The sequence below is a fragment of the Phacochoerus africanus genome, chromosome 3 (genome assembly GCF_016906955.1).
Source record: "Phacochoerus africanus isolate WHEZ1 chromosome 3, ROS_Pafr_v1, whole genome shotgun sequence".
NCBI lineage: Eukaryota > Metazoa > Chordata > Mammalia > Artiodactyla > Suidae > Phacochoerus > Phacochoerus africanus.
This window is the reverse complement of record NC_062546.1, coordinates 113,803,327-113,826,151: the sequence shown is the minus strand read 5'-3', so window position 1 is coordinate 113,826,151 and position 22,825 is coordinate 113,803,327. Positions and strand designations below refer to the sequence as shown.

Sequence of the window (22,825 nt, the reverse complement as noted above, 5' to 3'; positions counted from 1 at the left end):
CGTGAATGTTCAATAAATTGATGAATGACCAACCAATCCTCGCTTTCTCATCTGAGGAAATAGAGCACGGAACACGGAAGGCTTTCGGAGGCAGGGGACCTTCTCGCCTGATGTCCCAGTGTTGCAGCTAGCCTTTCTAGAGTGGGCCGGGTCCCCTAGGACCCAAGAGCAGTCCGAGCTAGAAAGGCATTAACACAGGCAAGCCTCGGAATCTTCCCTCCTATCCACCGGTTCCTGCCCACGTGGCTCTCGGGGACACGAAGGGATTAGCGGCGGGGCAGCTAGGAGGCGGAAAGGAATAGGGGAGCGGCGCTAGCAACTACGCTCAGGAGCCGGTCTGTGGGGTGCCCGGGACCCAGCGCGGAAGAGGACTCCCTGTTCCCGCAGCCCCGGGGCGGTGGGCGGGGCGGCAGCGCAGCGGGAACTACAAATCCCAGGGGGTGGCAGCCCAGGCGGCGGAAGGGGCGGTCTCGGGCGGGGCGGGCCCGAGCTAGGCAGAGCGAGGCCAGAGGGGCGCCAGGGCCACGCTCTGGGTCCGGGCTCCTCACGCGGGAGACCATGTCCAGCGGCAGCAGCTTCAGCCAGACCCCAAGCCGGGCAATCCCCACCACCCGCCGGGTGGTCCTCGGCGATGGCGTGCAGCTGCCGCCCGGGGACTACAGCACCACTCCCGGCGGCACGCTCTTCAGCACCACCCCAGGAGGTAGGCGCGGGCCCGGGGGCGCCGCGCGGGGGCTCTGGGTGCGGACGCTGGGAAGGACTGACTGGCCAGGGGGAGGGATAGGGAACTTCCAGTTGGACGGGGCGACAGGGCTTCGGGGCGTGGTGACTGGAAAGAACGGATAAGGGGCACGAGGGAGGCTGTGAGGGGCACGGAGGTGGCCACCTGGAACGACAGGGGGGCGCGGGGGGCGCCTCCCATTGCCTGCCCTAGGGGTGCGTGCTGCAGAGCCGCGGCTGCAAATGCCACCTTATAGCTCCTTCTTTCTGGGAGAGACAGCTGATTCCCCCCGCCAAAAACAAGCGCTCGCTTCCAGGACTGCCATAGGCCGAGGTGTGCTGCCCCTTGTGGGTGTTGGGGGCTGTTCTGAGGCTGAATAGGGTGGGGTCAGGTTGGCCTCCCAACCACGGAGAGGGCTGGCCTGAGGTTTTTAGGGGTCGGGATGGGCGCTCTCTTTTGGGGTGAATGGCTCTTGGCAGAGACCGTTTTCCTTCCCGGGGCACCCTCAGCTTTGGAGCCTCGGCGGCTTCTGGAACAAATTGCCGTTTCAGGCTTGAGGATCTCCGCGAAGGAACCCGGGGCCGGGGGCAACGCTGTGCAGAAAAACACGTTCTTCTCTCCGGGGGGAGGGGGGCCGTGTGACCTCCCAGAGAGTTGATGAGGAAGAGGAAGCTGAGCTGGCGCGGGGCGGGGGCAGCCTTGGGCTGCGCTCAGGAGCCTGGCATTCCCTGCCAGCTCCGGAGCCCTGGCGTATGGGCGCTGATGAAACCTGCCGGCGCGTTTGCATGATGAAATCCTCGTGGCTCACCACTTCTCTTTCGTTCTCGCACTGCGCTCACCCGTTTCTGCCCTTCTTCCCTCCCCTACACCCGCTTCCACCGCTGCTTCCCAAACTACTGGAAAAACTCCACCGATCCTGGCGCTTCGCTGAGAGACACGGGTGCGGGCGGCCGCGGGCCGCGGGCGGAGCTGCAGCCTAGCCGCCTGCCAGCGTCGGGGCCACAATGCTTATTTTCTCAAGCAGCTGTCCCACCACCAGCGAGCGCAGCCAGATCTGAGCCCTGGGCTGTTTGATCCAAAACACACAACGTTAGAACTTTTAAGGATCTTAGATGTTCTTGTGCAACCGAGCTGCCTTATAGGCCAGAACTGGCACCCAGGCCCCAATTTGGAAAAACGTGTCCACTGTCCCATGTCATACCATTTTCCCACATTGAACAAGAAATAGCAGCCAAGCATAGAGGGGAGAAATTCTGTCTCATCTATTAAAAATGATTCAAGGACAAGTGCCCAGCGATCCTATTTGCCACTCTTTTTTTTTTTTTTTTGCTATTTCTTGGGCCGCTCCTGCGGCATATGGAGGTTCCCAGGCTAGGGGTCTAATCGGAGCTGTAGCTGCCAGCCTACGCCAGAGCCACAGCAACGCAGGATCCGAGCCGTGTCTGCAACCTACACCACAGCTCACGGCAACGCCGGATCCTTAACCCACTGAGCAAGGGCAGGGACCGAACCCGCAACCTCATGGTTCCTAGTCGGATTCGTTAACCACTGCGCCACGACGGGAACTCCCTATTTGCCACTCTTGACTCAAATTGTCTGTCCAAGCTAGACCTTATGTAGTCTGTGCTGTTCTGCTTTTTCTGTGTCTCTTGGGACCTATTTGGACAATTTGGGGGCTCCTTCAAGTGAGAGTGTGAACCCCTGCTTGATCTGTTCGGGGTGGGCACTCAGGCAGGCCTGAAGGCTCAGGTAGCCCTGTTTTGTACCTTTGTTGCTAGGTGGGGGTGGATCAAATTGGGACTAATAGCCAGGGGTGCTGTTTACAGGGAACTCCCACCCACTTCTCACTTTGGACTGGGGAATGGGAGTTGGGGGCAGACCTCAGCCACCCTCCCTCCTTTTGAAGATCTCTGGTTGAGAAGGAGGGAAAGGCGCTTCTGCATCGGTAACTTCATTTTGGCAGCCAACTGGAAGGAAGCCAGCAGTGCCCGGAGCCTGAAGCCAGCTTTTTTCTTGTCTGAGATGTCCAGCTGGGGAGGCACAACCCATAGTCCATAATCCGGAGAACCCAGGCTTGCCTCTGCCTCAGCCAAAGTGTGGGGTCTAACTCCAAAGCCCACTTCAGCCCACCCCTTTGCCCTGCCCAGTAGAGGAACTTGACCTCATGAAAAAAGGTCATTCCTACCCCGCTTCTGCTTCCATCTGGGGTGCTGTTTCTCAGTCTTCAATGTGCATGTGAATGACCTGGGGCCTCATTTCATAGCAGATTCTGATTCTTCAATTGAGGGGGTAGGGCCTGAGATCCAGCATTTCTAACTAGCTCCCAGCCATTGGTGTAAGTACCAAGCTCTGAGTACTCAGGAATGAGTGACGAATATGACAACCCTCACCCTTTCAGACCTCTGGGGTCTGACACAAAGTGATGCTTCTATTCAGGTAAATTCTTGAGGTTGGACTTAGCATTCCTCTTTACAGAAAGGTCTGCAGAGCCAGGTTTTTGACAGAGGGTGGGGGCGTGTCAAGAGCTTTTTGGAGGAGTTCCTTGGTGGCTCAGCATGTTAAGGATCCAGCATTGTCACTGCTGTGGCTCAGGTCACTGCTGTGGCTCGGCTTCAATCCCTGGCCCGGAAACTTCTGCATGCCTTAGGCCAAAAAAAAAAAAAAAAAGCTTTTGGAGTGAGTGTCCACTGGTCACTCTTGCTAGAAAGGGCACTGCAGTGTTTGTCCCTAGAAGAAAAGGAGAGCAAATTATTTGAACCATCTCCATTCCTCTGAGTTCAGTTTGCTTTTCATGGTCATTTACCCTCCCTAGGCTGAGCCCCTGATCTGAAGTTAGGTGGTCTGGAGAACTTGAGAGAAAGTGACCTAAGGGAGTGTCACAGGTGAATATTTGAGTCTGTGGGGTCTTAAAAATCTCCAGTAACACCATAAACCAGCAGAACCTTTGAGTGGGTCAGAAATTTTCCTCCACCCTTCCCCTACCAACTACCATGTTCCCAGTCTCTTACTGGGCATTCGACCCCAAGGCTACCGGGGTTGTTGTTTGGGTCATACCTAAGCCCCGTACCTGGCTAAGGTTAATCAGAGGTAAGCAGGTAGGATTACAGGTGTCCCTAGCACCCTGTTCAGTTAGACAAATAGAGCCCATGCCCAGGAAGCTTACCTTGAGGCAGCTCCCAGGTCTGGCTGCTGTACAGACAGTGCTGGGAAGAGGGGAAGGTGGACTGGGCACTGAAGCCAGCGTCCCTGTGCCTTAGTCACATTGTCTCTATGTTATAGTTAACATGACATGAAGGCAGTGAGGGAAGTATAATGGGCCTCTTTCTATATTGACCTGAGCTTCCTTTTAAAGTGTATAGAACATTCCACACTGTGTGACTTAAGGGCTTTGATGGGACTCTGATGTAGAGCATCCCAAACCCGGCTGATGCCCATGAGCCTCCCTCGGGTTTTTTTTGGGTTTTTTTGTTTTTGCTTTTGGCGGTTGCTGTTGTTTTGGCTGCAAAACTTGGCATGTAAAATTTCATGGGCCTTGGAGTTCCTGTTGTGACTCAGTAGGTTAAAAACCCAATATAGTGTCTGTGAGGATGTGGGTTCAATCCCTGGCCTTGGTCAATGGGTTAAGGATCCAGTGTTGCTGTGGTGTAGGCTGGGTCCGATTCAGCTTCTAGCCTGGGAACTTCCACATGCCATATGTGCAGCTGTAAAAAGAAAAATAAGTAAAAAATTTAAACATGTTTTAAGAATTAAAAAGTGGGGGAGAATCCCACAACAGTATGTATTTAAGAAAAAAAAAAGTTCCCGGGCTGGGGACTGAACCCAAGCCACAGCAGTGACAACACTGGATCCTTAACCACTAGGCCACCAGAGAACTCCCAAGCCTCCCTGTTTTTAAAGGCTTTTTTGGCAGTCTGTCCTCGAGGGCTTGGGTTGCAAGTGAGAAAGATGAAGACACCTGAAATAGAACGATAAACCTCAGAGTTGTATCTGTAGACCAAAGCAATTAGGCAGACCCCTGCCCCCCACCCCCTCCCTGTAGAACTTGTACAACACTCAAGTGGGAATAGTACACTCCACGTAGTCAGGCTGGTAGGCCTTACATTCTAACAGTGCACACACAGCTGTTGAACTGCCTTCAGAGCCTTACATATTTTTTTCAATATCCTTAAAGGTGGCATGGCCTCATTTTTTATTTTTAAATTATTTTTAGCTGTGCCTGTGGCGAGGGATCCAACCCACGCCACAGCAGCAACCAGAGCCACTGCAGTGACAATGCTGGATCCTTAACCCTCTACACTACAAGGGAACTTCAGGGTCTCATTAGTTGAAGAAGGATGTTGACTTTTTTTTTTTTCCCTGAAAGAGCCAAAATGTCCTTCATTACCAAATTCAATGAAAGGGCCTGCAGGATGGTACCATATTGGTCTGTTGGTTTAAAATACTGAGGCGTTTTCTTGTGTGAATCTTTATTTGATCTCGTTCCAGAAGTTAGGAAAACTCCTGTTAGGAAAGGGCAGCATTATTGAAAAAAGGATTGCTTCCCAAGGTGAAGTGAAAGAAGAATGTTCCTTTGTAAGCACAGATTCTTGCCAGTTCAAACAAAGGAAAAACTTGTTACTTTCTAGTCCTACTGAGATCCATGCCAGTGTTCTTCCTCCTCATGATTCATAACAGTGAATCACGTGTATTTGTTTGTTGTTTGTTCCCTGGGTTAGACAGGAAGTTCTTGCAGAGCTGTCTCACTCATCTTTGCAGTGCCACGTCTGGTGTTGAGAAGGTGAGGGTTGAAAAGATTGCTGGAATGAAGGCATTCTCTGAGTAACCTAGCTTCTCTACCATTAGGTCTGAGCTAGCTTAGTATAATGTTTAAATTTTCTCTTCTGTCTTTTCAGTTACAGGGTGTAATTATTTATCTTAGAATGTCCCAGGGGCAGAAACAACTTTTCCGCTTATCCCAGTATTACCAATAACAGCATCCTGATATTACTTTCCCCAATTTTTATGGGGCAGAAATTGGAAGTGATATTTTACACTGAACAGGTAAATATTGGGGCCAGGATCTCAGATACTGGGATTGATGCTCTTTATTTACTGGTTTGCAGCCAGTGTCACTGACCAGGTAGGAATAGGTGACATCTGCCCCTGGCATTTGGATGCCCAGGACATGGGCCTTGTAATCCACTACCTATGCTCATAAAGGTTCACAGGGAGAGCTCAGATACCAGCCTAGAGATACCTGACTTGATGAGAATGGCTGTGAGAATGCTGTATCTATTAGCTATTGCTGTGTAACAAGGCATTCCCAGACTTAGGAACTTCAACAACAGCAATCTGTTATTTCTCTTCATTCTTTGGGCCCGGTTGGGCATTCCTTGAACTTCTTACCTGAGTCCACTCATCTGGCTGCACATAGTTGGCAGCTGGGTTGTCCTGGGCTAGAAGGTCCAAGATGGCCTTATCTACCTGTCTGGGCATTGCTGGGGACAGCCAAAAGGTTGGGCTCTCAATCTGTCCTTATGGTCTCACATCATAGAGAATGAGCTTATTTACATGGCGGTTTTCAAGGCCTTAGCTTGGAAGTCATATAATGTCACTTAACAGTATTCTATTGGTCAAAGTAAGGTGTAAGCCTTGCTCAGCTTCAAGGAAAAGGGGAAATAACTCATTTGAATGAGAGAAGCCACACATGCAAACAGGGGTGGGAGGATTTATGGGGGCTGCATTTTCAGACCAGGTTCCACAAGGGCCAAGCCTCAAACAATAGCCCTTTGAGGAGTTCCCGCTGTGGTGCAGTGGGATCAGTGTTGTCTCTGGAGCACCAGGATGTGGGTTCTATTCCCCGCCCAGCACAGTGGGTTAAGGACCTGGCAATGCGCAGCTGCAGCATAGGTCACAACTGCGGCTTGGATCTGATCCATGGCCTCGGAACTCCATATGCCACAAAGTGGCCAAAAAAAGAAAAAGAAAGAAAAAAAAAAACAGTTCTTTGAGGGGAATTTCCGGTCTGCCCAGCTATGTGGCCAGCAAAGCCAGGGCCAGGTGTAGAAGCCGACAGGAATCAAGCCTGTGAATGGGCTGCTGGTTTATGAACAGAAGACACCTTCTGGAAAACATTGCGTCATAGATTCCATGCCCTGTTTTCAAGGCCTTATGTCCAGCTCCACAAAGCAAACCATACAAGTGGCTGTGGCCCCGGGCCACTGGGCCATACATTTGCTTTATGTCATGCCTCCTCTGCCCAGCCTACCTCCGCTTTCCCCTTCAAGTGGTCAGGCTTTGGGTACACCCTTCAGAGGAGCCTGTGCTTGCCCCACCCTGCCCAGCACTCCTCTTTGAACATCTTTGATTTTCTGGAGTACTGGCCATAGGATGAGGTCAAGTTTCTGAGCCCGGGGGTCCAGCAGTGGGTAGTGGGGAGAATACCAGTAGCTGCAAGTGGGTGGGCTCACACTAAGGCATGGCCACGGAGGTGCAGGATCTCATTGCTTATCCACTCCAAATGCAATAGTTCATATACAGCCCCTTTTAACATAATGGTCTCTTTAAAAGACTTTATCTCCAAATATAGTCACCCTGAGGTACTGGGGGATGGGACTTCAGCATGTGTATTGGTGGGGCCTGCACTTCACTCGGAAAAACAGGGCCCCTCCCCTTTCCAGCCACAGAGCTTGATGCTGTGTAACTGGGGCACTCCCTGGTGGTAATGAATTTCGGGGGCACCCACACCTTGCTCTGTACAGGTGCACAGGGAATGGGAGGAGCCTGGCCAGCCCTGGAATAATTCGTTCAGCTATTTTGTTCTGACCATCTCTCTAAAAGCCTAATTGTCCTCCTACTTAATTTTCTTTTTCTTTTTCTTTTTTTCTTGCTATTTCTTGGGCCGCTCCTGCGGCATATGGAGGTTCCCAGGCTAGGGGTCTAATCGGAGCTGTAGCCACTGGCCTACGCCAGGGCCACAGCAACGCGGGATCCGAGCCGCGTCTGCAACCTACACCACAGTTCACGGCAACGCCGGATCCTTAACCCACTGAGCAAGGGCAGGGACCGAACCCACAACCTCATGGTTCCTAGTCGAATTCGTTAACCACTGCACCACGACGGGAACTCCCTTTTATTCATTTTTAAGGGGCCAATTCGCAGCACATGGAACTCCTAGGCCAGGGATTAGATCCCAGCCGTAGTCACTACCTAAGCCATGGCTGCTGCAACACCAGATCCTTAACCGACTCTGCCTGGCCGGGGATCGAACCTGCATCCCAGCGCTCCCAAGACACTGCCGATCCCTTTCTTAATTTTCAAATAAACCGGCCTCTTCCCCCATGGGGCCTGAAGGGAGGGACCAGCTAGAAGGCCCCTTGCCACTTGCTGATGTTCCCATTGTTACTCTAGGTCGTTGCTAAGACTCCTGGCCCCTGAGCAACAGTTCAGATCTTGGCTCTCTTGGAAGAGCTGGTGGGTCCAGGGATGAAGGAAAGTCTCAGAGCAAGTGAGCTCTGCTCTTCTCACCAGTTCCTCTCCCTGGCAAGTCAGCCCTGCTTGCTAAACAGATTGCCCAGCGAGGAGAAGCCGCTCAGGCACCTGTGGTCCCTGCCTGGGACCTGGGGTTGGGGGTGAGGAGGCTGTGTCTCTGCCTCTGGAGGATGAGAGGTGATGAGAGCTGGGTCCAGCGTGTGCTCACAGGCTGCAGGCTTGCGTTCGAGCACAGGCATGCGGAGCCTGTCCCTGTTGGGAAACACTCCCTGGAAGGGGAACAGCAGTTCTAGGAATTCTGGCCTTGTCCTCTCATCAGCCTCATGTCCCCGGCTCTGGGCAGGAGGGCTCCTGCCAGGGGAGGCCCAGGGGAAAGCTAGGGACCAGCTCAGTTTACAGGAGCCACATCCAGCAGCCTGTGGGACTCGAGGGTGGGGCCTGCAGAGAGATGGAGAAGGAATCTAGAGGGCCTCCCTCTCAGGGAACATCCTGTTCCTGCCAGGAGTGGGCAGGAGTCTGAAGACCCCTGGGGTTTCTGCAGTGGCCCCGGGTTAGTGATTAGGGCTGAAGGCAAGGTGGGTTAGCTCTGCCTCTGGGTGTCTGTGAGGGGCCAGCCTTTTATTTTATTTTATTTATTTATTTTTTTGCCCATGCCCATTGCATGCAGAAGTTCCTGGGCCAGGGATTGAACAAGCAGTGACAATGCCAGATCCTTAACCACTAGGTCACCAGGGAACTCTATAGCCTTTCAGAGCCTCAGTCTCCTGTCTATTAGTTGAGGATCATGTGTCTCTATTGCGGGGGCTGAGAGGGGCACACAGACCTGGCAGGTCAGGCCATGGGTGCAGTGCCTAGCCCCCAGGTAGCAGGACTGATGTGGTGATGTGATGGTCACCACGCTCCTGTGAGGTGTCGATCTTACCGGGACCCTCCTCTCAGAGCTGAGGGATGAAGCCGCAGCTCCTGTTTGAGAACTGGCACAGGGTGCACCCAGGTTGGTGCCTAGAACTTCCCGCCTCCCAGCCCCAGGCCAATTACACCACTCAGCACCTGCCCACAGGGAGGTCCTAAAAATAAAAGATTCTGAATCCGAGCTGGACCAGACCCTGGAGATCACCTCTAAAGCCTGGTGCGGGGTTGGTGCTTTAAAAATAGTTTGAATGAGCCCAGAATAAACCGTTGTTTACAGGTAAGGAAACCAGACCCTGGGGGAATGTCTGCCTTGCTTCATACATGCAGGCAGCATTTTTGTTTGTTCGTTTGTTTGCCTTCCATAACTGAAGCCACAGTGGTTGTGGTAATAGCTTGGATTTGTTTAGGGCTTTCCTTGTCAGCCACTGTGCTAGCCCACACAGTGACCCTGTGACGTAAACTGTCATCATCACCATGGACCCCATTCTACAGAAGAAGAAATTAGGCACAGAGACAGGGAGTAACAACACCCAGGGTGGTTAGAGCCAGCAAGTGGGAGAGCTGGGTCTCTAATGTCCAGGTGTAGGAAGAGCAGCACATATTTATCTCCCTGCTCATGTGGTCCCCACCTTCTCTCTGCATAGCTGGAAACTGGCAGCCAGCTGGATTTATATTGTCCTGGCGTCAATATGGTGATACATTTAAATGGGCTTTCTGTTAGAAGACAGCCTTGGTTATACTCAATCTTGAATTCTTCCCTAGCACCTGTCTGTCCTGTCTCTTCTCCCTCCACCCTGCAAGGTGGCAGGTTCTGGATTGCCCTGTTCTGCACCTGCAGAATCTCCTGTCTGTGTCATCCATGGGCCGTCCCTAACTTGGGGGCAGTGCAGAACTGGGGTGACAAGGCTCCTTTTCTGGCTTAGGGGTTCAGGGGCAGGGGGCTTGGATTCTCTGTCACCAGCAGTTCACACAGGATAGCTCTCCTCTCTCCTTATCCCTCCGTGGTCCTCACCTATGCCTCTGTTTTTAGACTCCACACACTGGACTGTAATTGTTCATTTCTAGGTCTTTCTCCTCTAAGTGCGTGTCTCAGATCAGGGAGCTGATATTGTGTCCGTTACATTCCTGAAGCTGCTTTTCTAACAAACATAAAGCAAACATAAAGGAACTACAGAAACACTCATTTTTTTCCTGTTCCCTTTTGGGCTTCATGTTGAGACAATGCTGTGTAAATGTGCAGTTGACTCTGATTTGAAAATCTGAACATCAGTCCATTTTTGTTATAAACTTTTTTTTTATAATTAGCATGGTGTGATTTAGAGGGGTTCAGTGAGTGACTACACAGCACCGCACACCTACTCCAGGGCATGGGATTGAGCAATTGTGTGTGCAAAGGTTAACACCTGTTCCTGGGCTGTGGTGGACCCCATCCTTGAATATAGTTCAGGTGTTAAAGTCTACCGTGGACAGAACTGGTGCACACAGCCCAGAGATGTGCTGAGGGGGTGACCTTACCATTCCACTCCCCAGCCCAGCAAAGAGCCCCTGGGCTTTCAGGGGTAGGGGTGGGAAGTCTCCCTTGTTCCAGCCACACCATTTTTTTTTTAAATTGTCTATTGAAGTATAGTTGATTTATAATATTGTGTTAGTTTCAGGTGTATAACAATGTGATTCAGTTATATATATTTTTCAGATTAATTTCCACTATGGGTTATTATAAGATATTGAATATAGTTCCCTGGACTTTATAGTAAATCCCTGTTGCTTAACTCCTTTATGTAAAGTAGTTTGTATCTGTTAATCCCATACTCCTAATTTATCCCTCCCCCTTTCCCCTTTGGCATCCATAAGTTTGTTTTTGTCTTTTTTTCATAAGTTTGTTTTGTATTTCTGTTTTGTATATAGATTCATTTGTGTTGTTTTTTAGATTCCATGTATAAGCAATATCATATATAATATTTGTCTTTCACTGCCTGACTTACTTCACTTAGTATGATAATCTCTAGGTCCATCCATGTTGCTGCAAATGGCATTTCATTCTTTCTCATGGCTGAGTTATATTCCTGTGTGTGTGTGTGTGTGTGTGTCTGTGTGTATCACATCTCCTTAAACCAATTTTCTGGTGCATGTCTTAGCTACTGTAAATGTATCCTTTTTTTTTCTTTTTCTTTTTTGGCCTTACCTGGGTCATATGGAAGTTCCCAGGCCAGGGATTGAACCTGTGCCCCTCAGAGGGATCCTTAACTGTCTGTACCACAGCAGGAACTCCAAAAGTATCTTTTTGTTGTTGTTGTTGTTTTTGTCTTTCTGCCTTTTCTAGGGCCGCTCCCACGGCATATGGAGGTTCCCAGGCTAGGGGTCTAATCAGAGCTGTAGCCACCGGCCTACACCACAGCCACAATGCTGGATCCAAGCCACGTCTGTGACCTACACCACAGCTCATGGCAACGTCACATTGTTAACCTAGTCGGATTCGTTAACCACTGCGCCACGACAGGAGCTCCCCAAAGTATCTTTTTGAATTACAGTTTTCATCTTTTCTGAATATATGCCCAAAGCAATTTTGACTTACTAGGAAGGAGATTCTAATCCTATATCCTTATTTGTTTGTTTAATACCCCTATATCCTTATTAGAGCTGTGTAATTGTTTTAAAGCTTCTATAGAATAAAAGACAGGTTTTTGTTTGAATTTTTACCTCATTCCTCACCCCCAGATAACCAAACACAAAGTAGATACAGTTCTATGACTATATCTCAAACAATATATTGTGGGCAATGTATATGTTTCTTTTTTTTTTTTTTCTCTTTAGGGCTGCATCCTATGGAGGTTCCCAGGCTAGAGGTCCAGTCGGAGGGGCAGCTGCTGGCCTACGCCACAGCCACAGCAACACAAGATCTGAGCCACCTCTGTGACCTACACCACAGGTCATGGCAACGCCAGATCCTTGACCCACTGAGCGGGGCCAGGGATGGAACCTGAGTCCTCATGGATACTAGTTGGGTTCCTTTCTGGTGAGCCACAACGGGAACTCCTCTTTTTCTCTTTTAAGTGTAATTAGGGATTTTTTTTTTTAAAGAAATGCTGGGGACCACTTCTGTGTATGTACCCCAAAGAATTGAAAGGAGAGTCTCAAAATATTTGCACACCCATGTTCACCGCAGTATTATTCACAAGAGCCAAAAGGTGGAAGAGACCCACATGTCCATGGATACATAAAATGTGGTCTATCCATACAGTGGAATATTTTTCAGCCTTAAATAGGAAGGAAGTTCCCACACATGGTCCAACCACGTAGATGAACCTTGAGGACATTATGCTAAATTATGCAAGCCAGTTTACAAAAAGACAAATACTATATGTTTCCACTTATGTGAGAGACCTAGAGCAGTCCAGCAGGAAGTAGAGAAAAGGTGGTTGCCAGGGTCTGGCAGTGTGTGTGTTTGCGGGGGGGATGGCGGTTGGAGTTGTTTCATGAATAGTTTCAGTTTTGCAAGATGAAAACAGTCTTGGAGAAGGGTTGTACAACAATGTGGATATACTTAATACTACTCAACTGTCCTTTTAAAAATAGTTCAGAAGTTCCCATTGTGGCTTAGCGGTAATGAACCCAAATAGTATCTATGAGGATGTGGGTTCGATCCCTGGCCTCATTCAGTGGGTCAAGGATCCAGCAATGCCGTGAGCCGTGGTGTAGGTCACAGATGTGGCTCAGATCCCGAGTTGCTGTGGCTGTGGCATAGGCTGGCAGCTGCAGCTCCAATTTGACCCCTAGCCAGGGAACTTTCATATGCTGCAGGTGCAGCTGTAAAAAGAAAAGGAAGGAGTTCCCGTCGTGGTGCAGTGGTTAATGAATCCGACTAGGAACCATGAGGTTGCGGGTTCGATCCCTGTCCTTGCTCAGTGGGTTAACGATACGGCATTGCCATGAGCTGTGGTGTAGGTCGCAGATGCAGCTCGGATCCTGCGTTGCTGTGGCCCTGGCGTAGGCTGGCAGCTACAGCTCTGATTAGACCCCTAGCCTGGGAACCTCCATATGCCTTGGGAGTGGCCCAAGAAATGGCAAAAAGACCAAAAAAAAAAAAAGGGAAAGGAAAAAAGGTCACTGGGGGAGTTCTTGCTGTGGCACAGTGGGTTAAGAATCCAAATGCAGCATATCAGGTCACCGTAGAGGTGCAGGTTTGTTTCCCAGCTTGGGAACTTCCATATGCTGCTGTGTGGCCATTAAAAAAAAAAAAAATTCCCTAGAGATCACTGACCTTTAAAAGAACCTCAGAGCCAGAAGCTACTGACCTCCAAGTTCTTTATTTTATTTTTATTTTTATTTTAGGGCTACACCTGCAGCATATCGAAGTTCCCAGGCTAGGGGTCCAATTGGATCTGTAGTTACCGGCCTACGCCACAGCCATAGCAATGCTAGATCTGAGCTGTGTCTGCGACCTATACCACAGCTCACGGCAACGCAGGATCCTCAACCCACTGAGTGAGGCCAGGGATCCAACCTGCATCCTCATGGATGCTAGTCAGATTCCTTTCTGCTGAGCCATTATGGGAACTCCCCAAGTTCTTTTTTGAGATGACTGAATCTCCAGCTCTTAGGTTCAACTTTGATGGGATTGGTTCCCTACTGTGGAGTGAACAAACCAACCAAAAAGCTGAGATGGTATTAGGAGCCTGGGATTGGCAGATATAAACTATTATATGTAAAATAGATAAACAAGGTCCCACTGTAGAGCACAAGGAACTATATTCAATATCCTGTAATAAACCGTAATGGAAAAGATTATGGAAAAGAATATGAAAAAGAATATATATATATATATATATATATATATATACACACACACACACATACACATACATACCTATATAACTGAATCACTATGCTCTACACCAGAAACTAACACAATATTGTAAGTCAACTATACTTCAATTAAAAAAAAAAAAAAATTAGAGGAGTTCCCATCATGGCACAGCAGAAACGAATCCAACTAGGGACCATGAAGTTTTGGGTTCAATCCCTAGCCTCGCTCAGTAGGTTAAGGATCCAGCATTGCCGTAAGCTGTGGTGTAGGTTGCAGACGCAGCTCGGATGCTCTGTTGCTGTTGCTGTGGCTGTGGCATAGGCCCGGCAGCTGCAACTCCAACTCAGCCCCTAGCCTGGGGACTTCCATATGCCACGGATGTGGCCCTAAAAAGAAAACAGACAAAAAATCAACTATTTTTTTTTAAAAAGCCAAGGTGGAGGAAGGCAAGGAGATAAGGAGGTAAGGTGCCAGGTCTTCAGGACTAAGAAACAGAAATATAGTTCCATCTCTGAAGCCAAGACATCCTCCCTCACGGAGAGGGCACTGTTGTTCTCCATTTGTAGGCCACTGGGGCTCACGGGTACATAGCCTTTCATGTTACAGGTAAGGAAATTATGTGTTACAGGTGAGGCCAGGACAGGGGAGAGGCAGACACAAGGCGAGGTGAACAGGGTCACCTGGCTGAATGGTAGCAGAGCCTAAATTACAGCTCCAGTTCGGTGTCCTTTGCTGTCCACTCCTCTCGCTAAGGAATGTGAGCTCTGAACTTTAACCCTCCTGGTGATGAAGAGCGGGGCTGTCATCCTCAGCATTATAGCCTCTCAGACAAGGAGAGCAAGTCTGAGTGGCTGCCCAGAGAGGCTGGAGTCTGACTGGGCCAATACGAACCAGTAGGCAAAGTTCGTCCTTGGGCATCTGTCACTGTCCATCTCAAGCCCTCTGCACTGGGAGCCCAGTCTTATTAACTCACACTGGAGCTCAGAGATGCAGACTGGTCCCTCTTCTCTCTGGAGTTAACATGGGGAAATGCATCTCAGCTGTTGGAATGTCACTCATCATATCCCTGAGAGAGGGAGATGTTCCCAGCCTATTGGCCAGGAAGGGCATCTTGAAGTCCTGGGTTCCAAATTGGGGCCAGGGAGTTCCCGCTGTTGCACAGTGGACTAAGAATCCCACTGCAACCAAGAGTGAACACTAATAAAAAATGATTGATTTCAGATGAAAAAAGAAGAAAAAAAAGAACAAAGAATCCCACTGCAGAGGCTTGGATTGCTGAGGAGGCCTGGGTTGGATCCTGGCCAGGCTCAGTGGGTTCAAGGATCCAGCGTTGCCACAGTTGCGGCTCAGATTCAGTCACTGACCTGAGAACTTCCATGTGCCATGGATGCGGCCATAACAATAAAAATAAATTTAAAAAATGGAGTTCCCTTTGTGGCTCAGCAGGTTAAGAATCCAACAAGTAACTGTGAGGATGCAGGTTCGATCCCAGCCTCACTCAGTATGTTAAGGAGCTGGCATTGATTGCCACAAACTCGGATCTGGTGTTGCTATGGCTGTGGTGTAGGCCATGACCTTCCCTTTTTTTTTTAATTACTCAATGAATTTTATCACCTTCCCTTTTTAATTAATTTTTTTGTTTGTTTTTGTTTTTGTTTTTGTTTTGCTTTTTAGAGCTGCACCTGCAGCATATGGAGGTTCCCAGGCTAGGGGCCTAATCAGAACTACAACTGCTGGCCACAGCCACAGCCACAGCAACACCAGATCCGAGCCGCATCTGCGATCTATACCATAGCTCATGGCAACGCCAGATCCTTAACCCACTGAGCAAGGCCAGGGATCGAACCTGCAACCTCATGATTCCTAGTCAGATTTGTTTCTGCTGCGCCACGACAGGAACTCCTAGTTGTTATTTTTTTTTTTTTTTAACAATTGAAGTGCAATTGAATTTCAGTGTTTCAGGTGTAGAGAAAAGTGATTCAGTTATACATATCTATATAGATTTTTTTTTTCAGATTCTTGCCCATTATAGTTTCTTACAAGATATTGAGTACAGTTCCCTGTGCTATATAGTAGGTCCTTGTTATTTTTTTATCTATAGTAGTATGTGTCTGTTAATCCCAAATTCCTGATTTATCCCTCTCCTCTGAGTTTAGTTTTTAATTATATTTTATTCCAAATAAAGTATTATCGTTTTCAGTTATATCCTATATGTATATATTAAAAGAAAGCCTGAGATCACAACTATATATGGAAAACTAGACTCACTGGCCATAAATAGAATGTAGCTATAAAAAGAAATATAATGACAACAACAAGACAGTTGTAAATTCTAGCTTGATTCCTCTGCCTGCTGAAGGCTGTGAGCCGAGGCCTGCTCTTTGTTGAGGAGGGAGCCATCAACAAATGTTCAGGAGGTGTTAAGTTACTAGGACCATGGTGGTTCTTTAGAGATCATGCGGATTAAACAAGGGCTAAACCGCAGTACCCTCCCTCTTCCCTTTTACCAAGTACCCATCTGCTAGGCTCCTGGGTCCTCTGCTTGAGAAAACACTTTTTTTTTTTTTTCTTTTTAGGGCCACCCCTGTAGCATATGGAAGTTCCCAGGCTAGGGGTTGAATCCGAGCTGCATCTGCAACCTACGCTGCAGCTCAAGGCCATGCCAGATCCATAACCCACTGAGCAAGGCCAGGGATTGAACCCACATCCTCATAGACACTATGTCAGGTTCTTAACTTGCTGAGCCACAATAGGAACTCCAAGAAAACACTCCTTTTTAAGGTGTCTCTCAGGCAGCTGCCCTCACCAGAGTTGTCTTGGGTTAATTTAAGGTTAGTGAATAATTCTGTAAGACATGGTTCTCACCCTAGGGTGACACTTAAGGGACAGTGAACATTAAAGGAATGCAGTGTGTACCAAGTACAAAGCGTGAAGTGTGGTGACCCGTCAGAGCGGATGGGTAAATGGGTGCTGGGCTGAGGAGGGGCATCGAGGGGAAGTGGGCTTAGTAAAGAAAGCCTTTGTGGGACAGGAAAGCCTGAGTGACCGTCTTCTCCACAAAGTCTAGGCAGGAAAATTCTCATTTCTACCAGTTGGCAGAATGAATTTTCTGTTTGCTCCTTTGTAAAATGGAGTTAAAGATTCTAGATATCCCGCGGGGGTCAGTAAGGAGGAAATTGAAAAGTGCATAAAAAAATGCACGTTCTTGGAAGTTCCTATTGTGGCTCAGCAGGTTAAAAACCCGACACAGTGTCTGCGAGGATGTGGGTTTAATCCCTGCCCTCGATTTGGCATTGCCGTGGCTGTGGTGTAGGCCGGCAGCTGCAGCTGTGATTCAACCCCTAGCCTGGGAACTTCCATATGCCCCATATGTGGCCCTAAAAAGAAAAAAAAACACATGGTCTCCACTGTTGGATGTGATGGAGTTATGATAACCCTGAGTGCAGAGTTCAGGAGTCAGTGGGCTTTGAGGAGAGAACACAGCGGATGAAGGATGCAATCAGAATGCCCTTGGGATGGGACCTCAGGGCAGTTTGGTGGCAGCAGAGTCCTGGGCTGCAGGCAAGCATGGAGTAAAAGCCTTACTTCTCTGTCCCTGGGCTTTTTGGGGGGGTGGGGCAGGGGGCAGGAAGCCCTGGTTGTGGGAAACACTCTGCTTCTGGGGGGAGGTGCCTTGCTCCAGGGCTGCTGACCTCTGCAGACTCCAGGATCGATGCTTAATGCCAACGAGCTCCAGGAACTCTGTTGGGCTTGGCGCCAGGTTGATGTTATGACCAGGGACCCGAGTCCCACCTATCATGCCCCCCTGCATCCCCATGGGTGTCCCTAGTGAATGTGGATTCGGTTTTTCCAGCACTGTGGGCCGTGGCGCAGTGGTTAACAAATCCGACTAGGAACCATGAGGTTGTAGATTCGATCCCTGGCCTTGCTCAGTGGGTTAAGGATCTAGCGTTGCCGTGAGCTATTGTGTGGGTCGAATACGCAGCTCGGATCTCATGTTGCTGTGACTCTGGTGTAGGCTGGCGGCTACAGCTCCGATTAGACCCCTAGCCTGGGAACCTCCGTATGTTGTGGGAGTGGCCCAATAAAATGACAAAAAGACAAAAAACAAAACAAAACAACAGAAATGTGTGGTCTCAGTTCTGGAGGCTGGAAGTCCGAGATCAAGGGGTTGGCAGGGTGGTTCCTTCTGAGGCTGTGAGGAAGAATTTGATCCAGCCTACTCCTCTCCCCACCCCCTGAGCTTCTGATGGTTTGCTTGCAATCCTTGATGTTCCTTAACCCTTGGCTTTTGTAGGAAAACCTGCCACCTGTGCTGCAGCCATACCTCAAAGAAGTAGGAAAAAGAGCAGGTGGGGACTTCGAGATGCTTAAAAGTATTCCCACCCCCTTCCAGGTACCCGGATCATCTATGACCGGAAGTTCCTAATGGAGTGTCGGAACTCACCTGTGACCAAAACGCCCCCGAGGGACCTGCCCACCATTCCCGGGGTCACCAGCCCTGTGGGTGATGAGCCCCCCACAGATGCCAGCCAGAACCACCTGCGCAGTAGCCCAGACGACAAGCCGGCGGGGGCGGGCGGTGAGTGCAGGACTTGGCCAGGCTCTCCCTTGGGAAGGAACATGTGTGGTCCCATCCGCTGGGGGGAGTTCAGGGGAAACACTGGCGATCACCCCACCCTCCATGGAGCAGCCCAGAGCCCAGAGGATGGAGGTAGGGATGGAGCATAGAGTTTTCATCCCAACCAGCTTTCCCCATGAAAATGGCCCAGGAACCCAGGAAAGGCCATCATCTGGTAACTCACTAGTGGGGAGCTTGTTTGAAACAAGAGGGGACCACACAGCCACTTTGCTAACCTTTATATAGTTGTCCCTGAAGCATTTCCAGGCGACTGCAACACTTGGAACATACCCACGATGTTCCTGTGCTGGAGGTGACCTATCAAAGGCCCAGTGTCCTCGCCCTCTAGGAAATTACATGTCTGTATCAGAAAGGCTTCTAGGATGCCTTCTGCTAGGGTGTTGTCTGTAGTAGATTCTTGATGAACAGAGGAGAAACAGTGTAACCGGTTTTTTTTTTTTTTTTTTTCCTTTCCTTTTTAGGGCCACACCCACAGCATATGGAAGTTCCCAGGCTAGGGGTTGAATTGGAGCTGTGGCCACTGGCCTGCGCCACAGTCACAGCAACATGGGATCTGAGCCGCATCTGCGACCTATACCACAGCTCACAGCAACGCTGGATCCTTAACCCACTGAGCGAGGCCAGAGCTCAAACCCGAATCCTCCTGGATACTAGTCAATTCTTAACCTGAGCAGCCACAAGGGGAATTCCGCAACCAGTTGTTTCTGAAGGTTTGACACAGGGTAGCTGGGTCCTTCCTGGTGTTTGTTCTCTCCATCCCCCACCTCCACCCTCCCAAGTCATCAGAGCAGCCAGCCCGGCAGAGGTGAACGCAGTCTGTGGCATTGGGACTGGCTGGCCCCGGGTATCTAAGTGCTCCTGCTGCAGAAGGATGCAGCATAAGCACTTGCAGACAACCTGAGTCAGCGGGCAGCCTGCTGACCCTTTATCCGGAAGGCAGTGCACCAAGCCCAGACAGGAAGCAGCTGGGACCTCAGGCTGGGCTGGCCCTGCTGAGAGCAGCAGAAGCCATCTCCCCAGGGCCTGCAGGATGTGATTCATAATTACCTTGGGAACCCTACCACCCAAGACAGGCTGGTTGCCTCACCCTCAGACAAGGAGAGCAGGGGGTGGAAGGGCGTGGACTCAGACACACAGGGAGCATGAGAAGGGCAACTGAAGACTGGAAGTTGAGGATGGAGGTTGTCAACACCTGACATTGCTCCATCACTCTCACCTGGTCTGTTGCCCCCTCTTGTACTCCCTCTTCCCTCCCAGTTTCTAGAGCTGTTCTGTCCCACAACAAATGGAGGGTGGCCCAGCAGTGCCCCCATATGGACCACTCTGACCCCACAATCATGGCCTAGTGGTCCCCACAGTTGCTGGATTGGGGTTTAGTGGAGGGGGGTGCCAGCATGATTTTCTCTTTTGCTTAACTGGATATAAGAAGCCAAGGGACCAAGAATTCCTGTTGTGGCTCAGGTTAAGAACCCAGCATAGTGTCCGCGAACTGCCCTAAAATGTGACTTGGATACATCGTTGCCATGACTGTGATACTGGTTGGCAGCTGCAGCTCAGATTGGACCCCTTGCCTAGGAACTTCCCTATGCCGCAGGTGCAGCCCTAAAAAAAAAAAAGAAAAGAAAAGCAATCCCCTGCAGCATGAATTACTTGGAAATGGTAATGGTGAGAGTTGGGTGAGGGCAGTGAGTGGCTAAATTACCCAAATAACTGCCATGCCACAGGGACAGGCTGGGTCAGGCTGTTCCACACACAGTGGAATATATGCCTGGTAGGTTAGGGTACTGTTTTCTAAACAAGAAGTTGGGACATGTGCTCAAAAGGGTTTTATGTTTAAGGAATATTTGTCTGTGAAGTTGTATATATTTCAAATCACAAGGAACCATTCACACTTATTAAAAATGATACATTTAGAGTTCCCTGGTGGCTCAGTGGGTTAAGGATCTGGCATTGTCACTGCTGTGGCTTGGGTTACTATTGTGGCACAGGTTTGATCCCTGGCCCAGGAACTTCCGCATGCCATGGACATAGCCAATAATAATAATAGTAGTAGTAATAATAATAATGCCTATATGGAATTCAGGGCTGTCACCTCTCCTGCTGGGAGATGTGGTCTTTGCTCTGCCTTTAAGACTTGAGGAAGGGAGCATAGCTGGACATGTATTTCCAGGAATTCCTGGTCCCACCCTTCCTCTGTGCTTGGCAGCCCAAACCTGGCCCCTGCTCTGCTGGTAGGGACAGAAGAATGGGAAGTAGTGCCTTTTCCTGGCCTCTAGAATGTCAGCCCTGCCCAATTCCCTTTGCTCACCTGGCCCTCTGTTCCTTCTTTCCCCAGGTGAAGAGTCACAGTTTGAGATGGACATTTAAAGGACCAGCCATGGGATCGAGCAATGCCTCTGGGCCCCAGTGGCCCCTTTCGGGAGAAGGATCCCACCAGCCGGCCTTATGAAAGTTGCCATCCTGGGCAGGCGTTGGGCGTGGGGTCGGCTGCCCCAGCCCCCTGCTCCCTCACTCAGGGCACCTGCTCCCCCTTCTTCATGAACACCAGCAGATACCTCCATGTGCCTCCACTCCTGCAGGTGCTGTCACCCCAAGAGGAGTGACCTCAGGCATACCCTGCAGCCCAGGGCCAGCTCGTGGACTAGGAGGAGCCCTTCTGAATGGTCCTCTAGCTCTTCCAGCATCCTCCTGGGGAGGGTGTGCCCACCCCTTCCTTAGGTTGGTGTGTGGAAATGCTCCCATCCCTCTCTCTTCCCAAGAAAGGAAATAAAAGCCACCTTTGCCCTAGGGCCAAGAATTGGCCCCTGTCTGAGCTCTTTTCCACTCCATTTGGATGGCTAACGCCAATGTCACATGCATGGTGCCCATCATGCACTTTCTATGCCTTATCTCATTTGACGGTGGCACGGATCCCATGGGGGTAAGTAGAGCAAGTGTTATCGTCACTGTACGGCTCAGAGAAGTTGGCATCACACACGGGTTGATGACAGGTGGGGCTGGGCTGGAGCTGTGCTACTCTCCATCTCCTGTTTTTCAGTGATGGGTGATACCTCTATTCTGGGCTGTCTCCCCCCCACCCCCAGGTGTGCCCAGTGACTGAGTCACCTTCACTCTGCACCCCTTTCCTGCAAGTATCCAAGGGAGGAGCCCAAACTGATCCCTTTGTGTAAGCTGCTGAGGGGTCACGGACATGTGAAGCTCTCTGCCTTGAGGATTTCACTGCAATGTAAGATTTGCCCATAAGAAAGATGGGAGGGGAGTTCCTGTTGTGGCTCAGCAGAAATAAATCTGACTAGCATCCACGAAGACATAGGTTCGATCCCTGGCCTTGCTCAGTGGGTTAAGGATCCAGCGATGTTGTGAGCTGTGGTATAGGTCACAGACTCAGCTCGGATCTGACATTGCTGTGGCTTAGGCCAGTGGCTATAGCTCTGATTCAGCCCCTAGCCTGGGAACCTCCATATGCCTCCAGTGGAGGCGTAAAAGGCAGAAAAAAAAAAGTTTGGAGTTTCCTTCATTGCTAAGCAGAAACGAATCTGGTCTAGTATCCACGAAGACGTGGGTTTGATCCCTGGCCTTACTCAGTGGGTTAAGGATTGGGCATTGCCATAAGCTATGGTGTAGGTGGCAGATGTGGCTTGGATGGAGCATGGCTGTGGCTGTGGTGTAGGCCTGTGGCTCCGATTCTACTAGCCTGGGAACTTCCATATGCCATGGATGTGGCTCCCAAAAGTATAAATAAATAAATAAAATTAAATACAATTCTTCTGGAGAACTAACACTTTCCTCTTCACCAGTGTAATGGGTGTCATTCTTGGTCCACAGCTAAAGTTGGTAAGGAATATAACTACTTTTTTTTTTTTAAGGGCCATACCTGTGGCATATGGAAGTTCCCAGGCTTGGGACTGAATCAGAGCTGCAGCTGCTAAACTACACCATAGCCGCAGCAATGCAGGATCTGAGCCCCATCTTTAACCTACACCGTAGCTTGTGGCAATACAGGATCCTTAACCCACTGAGTGAGGTCAGGGATCAAACCCACATCCTCATGGATACTAGTCAGGTTCGTTACTGCTGAGCTGCAACATACACTCCCTTTTTTTTTTTTTTTTTTTAATGGCCACATCCATGGTATATGGAAGTTCCCAGGCCAGAGACTGAATGAGAACCATAGCTTTGACCTATGCCGCAACTGGAGCAACACTAGATCCTTTAAACCACTGCTATGGGCCAGGGGTCAAACCCGTACCTCCACAGCAAACCAAGCTGCTTCTGT

At 49.8% G+C, this 22,825-nt stretch overlaps 1 protein-coding gene across 1 annotated transcript; it reads left to right on the top strand.

The window, feature by feature from the left end:
• The first annotated feature begins 468 nt into the window (after nucleotides 1–468).
• Nucleotides 469–21,346, top strand: EIF4EBP1 (eukaryotic translation initiation factor 4E binding protein 1). The gene is made up of 3 exons (XM_047772486.1): nucleotides 469–703; nucleotides 18,304–18,489; nucleotides 20,885–21,346. Exons 1-3 carry the CDS (start codon nucleotides 559–561, stop codon nucleotides 20,914–20,916), a joined length of 363 nt encoding a protein of 120 aa, XP_047628442.1. The 5' UTR covers nucleotides 469–558; the 3' UTR covers nucleotides 20,917–21,346.
• Nucleotides 21,347–22,825: the final 1,479 nt, after the last annotated feature.